This window comes from Corvus kubaryi, unplaced genomic scaffold (assembly GCF_017639235.1).
Source record: "Corvus kubaryi isolate FWS band 111438036 unplaced genomic scaffold, C.kubaryi_AGA036_p1.0 37367, whole genome shotgun sequence".
NCBI lineage: Eukaryota > Metazoa > Chordata > Aves > Passeriformes > Corvidae > Corvus > Corvus kubaryi.
In genome coordinates this window covers 939,312-948,672 of record NW_024581119.1, presented here as the reverse complement: position 1 = coordinate 948,672, position 9,361 = coordinate 939,312, and the positions used below count along the sequence as shown (strand labels likewise).

At 54.8% G+C, this 9,361-nt stretch overlaps 1 protein-coding gene across 7 annotated transcripts in view; it reads right to left on the bottom strand.

Annotated features, from left to right (window-relative positions):
• The window catches only part of CEP164 (centrosomal protein 164), a 29,094-nt gene continuing 19,733 nt past the window's right edge, over window positions 1-9,361 (bottom strand). For 5 of the 7 annotated variants that reach the window (XM_042033975.1, XM_042033979.1, XM_042033978.1 and 2 more), the window contains 15 exons: window positions 9,116-9,247; window positions 8,715-8,837; window positions 8,439-8,582; window positions 8,164-8,247; window positions 7,702-7,770; window positions 7,275-7,453; window positions 6,659-6,785; window positions 6,194-6,258; window positions 5,827-6,034; window positions 5,355-5,462; window positions 4,548-4,662; window positions 3,699-4,046; window positions 3,242-3,308; window positions 2,850-2,966; window positions 1-2,033 (listed from right to left, as the gene is read on the bottom strand). In XM_042033975.1, the coding sequence (XP_041889909.1) occupies window positions 1,934-2,033; window positions 2,850-2,966; window positions 3,242-3,308; window positions 3,699-4,046; window positions 4,548-4,662; window positions 5,355-5,462; window positions 5,827-6,034; window positions 6,194-6,258; window positions 6,659-6,785; window positions 7,275-7,453; window positions 7,702-7,770; window positions 8,164-8,247; window positions 8,439-8,582; window positions 8,715-8,837; window positions 9,116-9,247 (1,986 nt within the window). In that variant the 3' untranslated portion in view covers window positions 1-1,933. Of the gene's footprint in view, window positions 2,034-2,849; window positions 2,967-3,180; window positions 3,309-3,698; window positions 4,047-4,547; window positions 4,663-5,354; window positions 5,463-5,826; window positions 6,035-6,193; window positions 6,259-6,658; window positions 6,786-7,274; window positions 7,454-7,701; window positions 7,771-8,163; window positions 8,248-8,438; window positions 8,583-8,714; window positions 8,838-9,115; window positions 9,248-9,361 lie in introns of those variants that run through there. The other 2 variants (XM_042033977.1, XR_006017062.1) reach the window with 2 other exon arrangements.

Sequence of the window (9,361 nt, the reverse complement as noted above, 5' to 3'; positions counted from 1 at the left end):
TACAAAACAGGCTCATGTTGATTTAATTTATACAAAACCAGACACAGCTGCTATCCCAGGTTTTAACAGGAAAAAGGAGCACGTTTCAAACCCAGTTATTGTAAAAAAAACTGGCATTTCTCTGCACCACTAATCCATGCTTCTCCCAAAACACAGAACGGACTCAGTGATATGGCTTTGGCCACAGCAAGCCACAACTGCAGGGTCCCTTCTAAAACCCCTGACTGGAAGGACTGCCATGTGTCCCCTGAATATCCAGCAAACTAAAAGCAAAATCCCTACAGGAAGGGGTTTGTGCAATCCAACAGCAGATGGGATACCCGTGTTTTGATCCCTTCTTTCCTAGGAAGGAATAAGGCTGGTTGAATAATTACAAAAATTCTAAGAAAAATCAGCAAGGAAAAAAAAAAAAAAAAACCCAACATACATTCTTAAGAGTTTTAAAATGATGTTCATCAAAAATATATCTCTATTTGCACGTAAACATCCCCGTGCCAGGCTCACGGTGTGTGCCAGCACACAGCACCCGAGGAGCAGAGCAGGGGGGCTCTGCCTCCCCCACTGCCCATCCTCACCCACCCGAGGGGCTCACGCAGCACAGGGGGTGTGGGGCAGCAGCTTCAGAGCCTCCCCCCACCAGCTGTCTCAGGAGAAAGGCTTTGAAGATGGTTTCTCACAGATGGGCTCCCTTGAAGTGCAGCGTCCTCGTCAGCCAGAACGGGCGAGTGGCTCGGCAGCTTTTTAAAGCATAAAATATTTAGAGTCAGCTCGGAGGAAATACTGACAAAGACAACCAAATACCAGGTTCCCACGAAAGCCTGCCTCCTCCCCGCTGGGTAGAGCATCACCCCTTCCAATTCCAAGCATCCCCGCGGGCTGGGATACCCTCTGGATACAGCCTTTCCATAGGAATATCACAGCACCCAATGAGCACAGCCACGAGCCACTGGGTCACAGCTGAGGTCCAGGAGCTGCTCATGCCAACTCCTCAGCCACTCTCCAGTCTTCCCACATCCCTGCTCTCCCAGGATTACTGCAGAGCTGCTGCAGGAGCAGCAAGACCAGGCTCCAGGATTTATGGCAGGGCTCCCCAGCCCCATGCATGGAAAGAGATCCCAGCTGCTGATCCGAGCTCTGGATCCCTCTCCCCAGGGCATGGGAGGACGCAGGTGGGGCTGTCTCAGCATTCACAGGAGCTCCTCAGCTGTGCCTGCACCAGCAGCCACTCCCCGTGCTCTCCTGCCATCCCTGCTCCCGCTGCCATCAGCGCATCTGTGACACAGGAGCAGAGCTCCAGCAGCTGCTCTGCTGCACAGCTCTGGCCAGCCTGGCGTGAGAGGAGCAGGGAGAGCTCATCCAGATCTACCACTCTTGGCTCAGTTCCCATTGTTTCCACCCCAAACAAGCAGAACATTCCCGAAGAGCCAGAACGTGTCATTCCCTGATTTTATCCCCAGACTCCGCAGCCATTCCGCTGCTCCCACATGCCAGAGGCCACCTGACATGGCCCACCTGCCACCGAGCATTTGCTGGGCATCAGGGCAGGCTCATTTCCTGACACATTTCCTCCAGCAGAGCCTCAGCTGGATTCACATCCTCCCCCTTGACCAGTTACTCAAAGTCCTCTGTGATTCACAGCTCTGCCTCGCCATCGCTGGAATACTAATGAGGGAAATGTTGATTTATTGAAGCCCTGATATGTCACCGCTGGATTAAATAGTCTATAAAGTATATTTGGACACATTACAGGATTAGAAGAATCCGCCTGGGAAGTTCTCTTCCTCCTTCCTCCACTCTCTTGCAAAAACACTCAGTTTCAAGGACATGGCACACAGACAGTGGAGGTGCCTGGGTGGGCATCACCAAAGCCCAGCCCATCATGGGGAGACCGCACAGGTCCCCCCACCATCCCTGCAGAGAAAAATCCCACCTTTCAGTAGTGGTACACCTTGATCTCTCTGTTTTCATCCAGTCCCAGCTGGAGGAGGCTGGGGCTGCTGCCTGGGCACTTCTGCGACTGCAGGGAAAGAGGTCTGGCAGCTGGGTGAAGGAAAAACTTGGCTTACAGCAGGAATGAGCACAGACAGGACAGGTACGAGGTACTGAGCCAGTCCTGTGCACACAGGCTGTATTTAGCCTGCTGCATCCCAGTCAAATGGAATTAGAGGGGGATTAGGGAATTCAGAGGCACACCATGCTCAGGACAGCACGGAGGCCCCAGGGATTTGCTGCTAATATCAGTGTACACTGAGGAGACACCAACAGCCCCAGCACAAGGCTGGTACCACACAGCCTGGGAGCATCCCTGCTCACAGCACAGAGAGGTCTTGCTCTCTGGATCCAGCCTCATGCTATAAAATTCCTCAAAACAGAGCTGGAGAGAGCCTGGGGGGGAGCCCAGCCCTCCCTGCCCCACAATGTGTCCAGTCCACACATCTCCAGGTGCCCTCACCTCCTCAGCAGGGTCTGCCTGTGGCCAAGGGCTCCATCCATGGCCTGCAAAACCAGACTCACTTCTTCCCCACCCCATCCTCCATTTCTGCACTATTTGGTCCACATTTTCAAATCCTCACATTCCCAGCTCAAACTGCTGCTTTACAGCAGAGCAGCATCACTAAAGAGCACCACAGAGCAACCAGGGAAAGGAAGGGAAACTTCCTCAGTCCAGTACAGCTCAGAGAGCAGCACACTCATGCTCCAGCTGCTGAACACCACACTCTGCAGAACCAGGCACCGAAATGGAGGCCAAGGCCTCGGAATCACTGTTCAATACTTGGTTGTACACCCCTCCTCTGCCACCTCCTCCTACCTACTGCAGGAATTAAAAACCAGACCCAGGTAAAAGATACGCTTTGGAATCCTTCTTGAAGCCTTCCAGCCATTTCTTGTTGCTCTCAATCATCCCCTCAATACTCCTCTTCTCTGGCTCACGGAACTTGGAATGCTGGAAGAGCCGGACTTGTTCACTGTGGCAGTGAGGGAGAGAGAGAGAGGATAAGTGGAGAAAAAAAGAGGTCTGGGCAGAAATGATCCCAGAGGTAAGAAAGTGAAGGCCTGCAGAAAAAAAAAAAAAAAAAAACCACCTCCTCTAATATATACACTGATAGTTTGACTTTTCTCCTAAATAAGTAATTCATAGTTTTTATCAAATTGTTATCTACTTGTTATGTGATAAGTGACCTAACAATCACTGCAGAGAAACAACAGCAGCACAACGAAACATCTCAAGGAAGACCCTTACTCTGCAGAGACATATCCCAGCTTGCTGTCCAGGGGCACAGGACTCCCACCGAGTGACGAGAACCCACCTGGAAAACAGGCATTAAATATAAACCCCACAAAACCCACGTAGCTGGGTGCATTTGCTTTCCTGCACCACAGACACGCTGTCCCTACAAGGACACCAAGGGAACAGAGGGAGATCCCTACGTGCCACTGGGAGGAGGCTCCCGGTGGAGAGGGCTGGCTCCTCTTTTGCTGCTTTCTTGGGTGAGGATTAAAAAGCAGGATGACAGGATCAGCCACATGCTGCACTTCTGGAATGAGCTTCTCATCCCTCACCCCATCAACACCCTTCCTACCAGCAGCACCCGTGCACCCACCCCCTTCCCAGCACTGGAAGCTGGGACAGAACTCGCAGGGCTGCAAAATCAGAGGTGGGAGGCAGCAAGCAGGTGGGTTACGGCCAGGAGACTCGCCTGGGAAATACTTGCACCACTTCTCTGTCAGCATGTTATCCACTGACTGCCCTGAGATGGAATAACTGGAGCCGAGCCCGCTTCTGCTCCAGGCCCACTGGTCCAGGGGAGACACCCTGGGGGGGTTCCCCAGGGAGGTGCCCCCGCGCAGGCCTCCGCTGGAGCAGTAGGTGGGAAGAGCGATGCCCTCGCGGGCTGTGGAGGTGAACAGAGGAGTCTGGTGATGGCTCAGGGAGTCCAGCACGCCCAGGACCCCGTTCAGCTCACTGGTGATACTCTGCACGGAGTCTCTCAGGTGCTGGATCTTGTCCTTCTGGAGGACGGGCCAGAAATCCGTTCCCAAGTCAGCTGAAGGAAGAAAGGGGAAAAAAGGGGTCATGGACAAGCCCTAACAAGAGCAGCCTTTGTGCAAGCAACCCGACCCTCCTGCCTTCCTGCCCTTCTTCCCCCAGCACAACTCCAGCTACAGGCAACCAAAGCCCAAGAAAAAGCACAAGCAGCAGAGAGGGAATTGGAATTGCAGCAGCTTCTCCTGCCATGGATGTGAGGGAAGGGGAAGCTCAGACTCCTGCAGAAGAGCAATACAGCTCTGCAGGATCAGAGGGAAATCAGAGAGATTTTATAATCCATGGAGATTTAAAAGGCAGGTTCGCTCACAGATCCCATCCCTCTTATCTGCCACGACAGGCAGGAAACAAGGTTTTGCAATCAGGTGTGGTACACGGAGCAGTCCCAGCCACAGAGACCACACCTGCCTTGGACACAACTGAGCAAAATGAGAACAGGGACATCAGAGAGGTGAGAGGGAAAGGCAGAATAGGCCTAGAGCCTCACAAGTTGGGCACTTACATTTAGACTGGCCCAGATTCCCACTGGACGTGCTGTTTGTATCCTCAGAGGTGCTCAGATCAAAAGTCACCACCTTCTTACATGCAGAACTCTTCAGCGTATCTTCATCTGAGAGCTGGTCAGGAAGAGGAAAACAATGCAAATAAAACCTGCTGTATCATCCCTGGAACAGAAAAGCTACTGGAAATCTGCCTACAGCTTGTCTACAAAGCTGGACTGCAGTCAGGCACAGGTCAAGTGAAGGCAAACTTGTCTTCAGGCCCTGACAGCAAAATCTGAATGTCCAGAGACTGCTTTGGCTCTGAAAGTGCAAGAGGCCAAACCAAGCAGCCACATGAATCAGCCCTTCCAGCAGGAATCAACGTGGTTTGTGCTTTAAATAACCTCACAACTCCTGCAGGGCTGGGTTCTCTGCACCAAGGGCAAGAGTTTGACCACCAAAGGTCTCGTTCTCTTGCATCTGCTGCTGCCCTGCCTAAGGCCAAGCGGTCCCAGGCAGAGCCAAGGATTCCAAGGTTTGCCTTGGTCAGAGCCAGCCCCAGCCCAGCTCACATGAGGTCACCTGCCCTTGTTTCCTCCAGGCTCAAACCACGCAGCTTTTCCAAGCTGCCTTCTGCAGCCACACACTCAGCAGTCTCTGGTGCTCTCACAAAAAGTGTTTCCAAAATCCAGCTCTGCTGACAAACACCAGTCTTCGGCCACCAGCTGAACAGCCCTGACAGGGACCAGGAGCCCCCCACAGCCCCCAGCCTGGGGGAGGAGCTCTGGACAGGGGAAATGCAGCTGGGCAGGGATGCTGGAGTTTACCTCCTCCAGCAGCGAGGACTCCAGCTGGCTGAGCTTCTCCTCCTTCTTCTTCAGCAGCACCTGTCCTTTCTGCATGGCCGACTTCATCCTGTCCAACTGCTTTGCCTCCTGCACAGACCAACAGCCAAGCCGAGGAGAGAAATTAAACAGGAATGACAGGAAATCATCTACGTTAGCAGCTGGGGTGACTTTCATCACCTCATTCTGCTCAGCACAGGAAGTGCTGCTGCTGCAGTGAAATCGCTCCCAAGCCCTCAAGAGCATGGGAAGGGCGTGTACAGTGAGCAGAGCACGCGGCTCAGAGCGGGTTCAGCCCAAGGAAAAGGAGGTTTCACTTCCAAACCCACATCCAAGAGGGTCCCCAAGCCCACACCAACAGGACCACGGCAGCTGCAGAGCCAGGAGTTGATGCCAGGGCTGGGGAAGGTCTGTGACACCCAACACCCGAGCGCGGGCAGCGCCCAGGGCTCACCTCCTCCAGGTTGCGGCGCATTCCCTCCAGGAGCTGGGAGCTGTCGGGGTCCTGCAGGGCCTCCTGCGCCTTGCACAGGTCCTGGCGCCACTGCAGGCTCGCAGCCCTCAGCGCTGAGCGCCGCTTCCGCAGGGAGCGCGTCTGGCGCAGCAGGAATTCCTTGGCGTTCCTCAGGGCCGTCCCTTCCGCGGAGATGTAGCTCCGGACACTGCGGGGAAGAGGCCCGAGTGTCCTGGCTCCCTGTGCTGCTGCACACCTCACACAGCACCCCCAAAAACTGGTGGTCAGTGCCTGGTGTACAAACCCAAGCTAAAACCTTGGCTTGGAAAAGCAGAGCACAAAGTTTTCCCAGCACACGGATACTCACCGTTCAAAGTGGAAGTCGCTTTCCTCAGGGCTCTGAGAGGCTGGGGAAGGCTCTCTGGACGAGTGCTGAGAGGGTGACACATTGCAAAAACTGAGAAACATGTATGGGGGAAACAGAACCCCAGGGCCCCCTAGGAATCCAATTAGGGGCAACAGCTTGGAATGACATCACCATGGCACTGCCCAGATCCAAACACAGCACCAGGGATGCTCTTGGTGTGACTTTTGAAGGTAATAAAGATGCTTCTATCCCGACACAAGCCCTGCTTTTGATTTGAGTATCCCACGCTCCTCTCCACCCACTAACAATAGACACACATCTGCAAATACTGAACACATGGGCAAAGAGAAACCCCTCTCTGCACGGCAAATGATTTCACATACAAGGAACAAATGCTGGGATTTTCAAGGGAGTTTCAGCCTCAGATCTCACAAGGCAAACACCTCCACAGGCTGCTTTACTCACAGCTTGAGGAGTTTCTCTCAGGTCTTCAACACGGAGCTCAGCTTTCTTTCTTGGAGATTCCACACTTTCTTCTGCCTCCAGTTCTTTCAGAGCCTCCTGCTTGCTCCTGATTGCTTCCTCCAGCTCACTGCCACAGGAAAAAGCAACAGCAGAGGCACTTTGATTAGCCTGCAGTGCTGTCCAGAGTGACCTCCAGATTCCAGGAGGGAAAGGGCCACAGTGCTGGGTCTGTGGTGTTACGCCAAGTGTAAGCCCTGGCTGGGCAGGGAAACTGCTTCCCACCCTTCCCCAGCAGCTCAGCCACCTCAGGAAAACCCCTCTGCATTTCAGTGCCCCTCTCACAGCACCTCATTAACCTCCCAAGGCAGAAGAGGAGAGACAAATAGAACTGACACGCAGAGGTGAAGGAACAAATTCAAATTCACACCCAGAGTTAGTACAAAACCTGGAACCAGCCCCCAGCAACTCTGTGCCCTCAATGGGCACCTCAGGATTCTGAAGGAACACAGCCCAACACGGAGCTCAGAGGTCAGGAAGAGGCCCAGGTTAGGTTGGAGAGGTTTGTCAGGGCCACAGGGCAGATTTTTTGGTGTTAGAGTAAATTTCTCACACACACCCAATGCGTTTCTGCAGCCTCTGGCTCCGGCTCTGCAGCAAGTCCACCTGGGCCTCCAGCTCAGCCTTCTGGTCCTGCAGCTCCTCCAGGGTCTTCCGCAGCTGCCGGATGGACTCCAGGAGGCTGGAATGCTCCTTCCTGCTCTCCTCCATGCGCAGCTGAGAGGCCAGAGCAGCCTCCTAGAAGAAAACCAGAAAATCCCTCCCAGTCATTTCCCCAAGAGCGAAATAAGGGGCACACAGCTCACAGGGTCCCAGAGCTACACAGCCACACACCAATCCTGGGAGAACAGGCCTGGCTCTTTTCTTTGGGGAGCTCAGAGCTAATCCACCTCCCCAGCACTTTGTTTTCCTAAAGCCCCAGTTCTAAGGTGCTGCCCTCAGCCCCAGAGCAGCACAGCCCCTCTCCAGAGCCCCGGTGTTCATACATCTCTTTCGAGCTGCATCCGTCCGTCCTCATCCAGCAGCTGCTGCCTTCTCCTCCGCAGGGACTCCTCCTGTGCACAGGGGAGAAGGCAGGGCAGTGTCAGAGCCAGGACACTGCTGATGCTGAGCAGCACCTCAGCTACAGAGCTCAGGCCTGAGACTCAAGACCATTCCAAAATACACAAGGAGTGCTGTCAGATTTGCCTTTATGACCCCTCTCACAGCAACTCGCTGCCCCCCAAAGCACTGAGCAAACCCAGAGCTCACACTTTCACAGCAAACACCAGCAGCAGGAATGCTTAGCCCTGCTCCGACTTGTGATGAAGAAAACTTCAGGTAAAAACCTGTAAGTGGGATGGCAGCAGAAGCCCTGGCTGAGCTTTTCTGAACAGTTCCCCATGAGGAAGCAGCCAAAGGACTGGCACAGATTAGGGAAGCTCTGAGAACCCAACAGCCCAACTCACCTGGCTGATGAGCTGCTGTGATCTGGCTTGGATGTTCTTCACGCGGATTTCAAGCTCATTCTCTGAATCCTGGAGCTTTCTTTCCTGCACAGAGACACTGAGTTGAAGAGAATAACACAAGCTCCTCCCTCACCAGAAAAACACAAACTGGGAACTGTGACCTGCCACTTGTGTGCGCCAGCCTGGGCTGTGCAGGGTGCCAGGGGGACAAGGTGTGGAGCATCCAGGCTGTCCCTCAGGACCTCCAAGGACCAAAGGCAGGGCCTGCTGCTCACCTTCTCCCTGTGCCTCTGCTGCAGGGCAGTCAGCCTCCCCTCCAGCTCTGCCTGCAGCGCCTTCAGCTCGGCGTCGTGGCGCTGCCGCAGCCGCGCGGCCTCGCTCCGCAGCCCCTCCAGCAGCTCCGACCTCTGCTTCCGCTCCTGCCCGGGCCAGGGAGACAGGGAAACACCTCTGTGAGGCACAGAGCTGTCCAGCAACGGAGCAGGACACACGGGACTCACTGCAAAAGCAGCCCATGGCACCGACTGCAGCCAGCTCCCCACCAGCAGTACCTCCTCCTCAAACTGCTCCTGGATCCGCGCCAGGGCCTCCCGGTGCTCCTCTCTCATCCTCTCCATTCTCCTCTCGTGCTCTTTCTCCACCTCCCGGCGTTTCTCGCTCGTGAGCTCGCTGAGCTGCAGGGGTGACAGGGAAAAGAGGTTTCCCTGAATTGCAGCACTGCACCAGAGTGGCCTCCCAAAAATCAGCCTCCCACCTGAGCCCAAGCCCAGAGTGGGATCAGGGATTGTGTCCCGGGGAGCACAAAGCCTTCACCCCGGTGAGGTGGGATGCTGAGGGGTGTCTTTCCCCCTGAGGCACCACTGTCACCCCAGGCAGGGACGTGGGCACTCAGAGCTCACCCCACACCAGAGGGGAGAGCGTGAAGAACCTTCAGCACCAAACCAACACTCACCTCACGCTCGTATTCCTTCACTTGATGGGCTTTTTGCTGCACTTTCTGATCCGCTCTCTGCAGCTCCTCACGCAGCTGGGCCTCCTGGCTGCTCTGTGCCTCTGCCAGCTGGGCTTGCAGGCTGGAAATGACCTGCCAGGAAAGCCACCCACAGAGACTCGTCAGCCTTTTCCACAGGATCCATTCCGTGCCCTCGAGCATGGCACAGCCTCACCACCCCCTGCCTGGAGCACGGCCAAACACTGA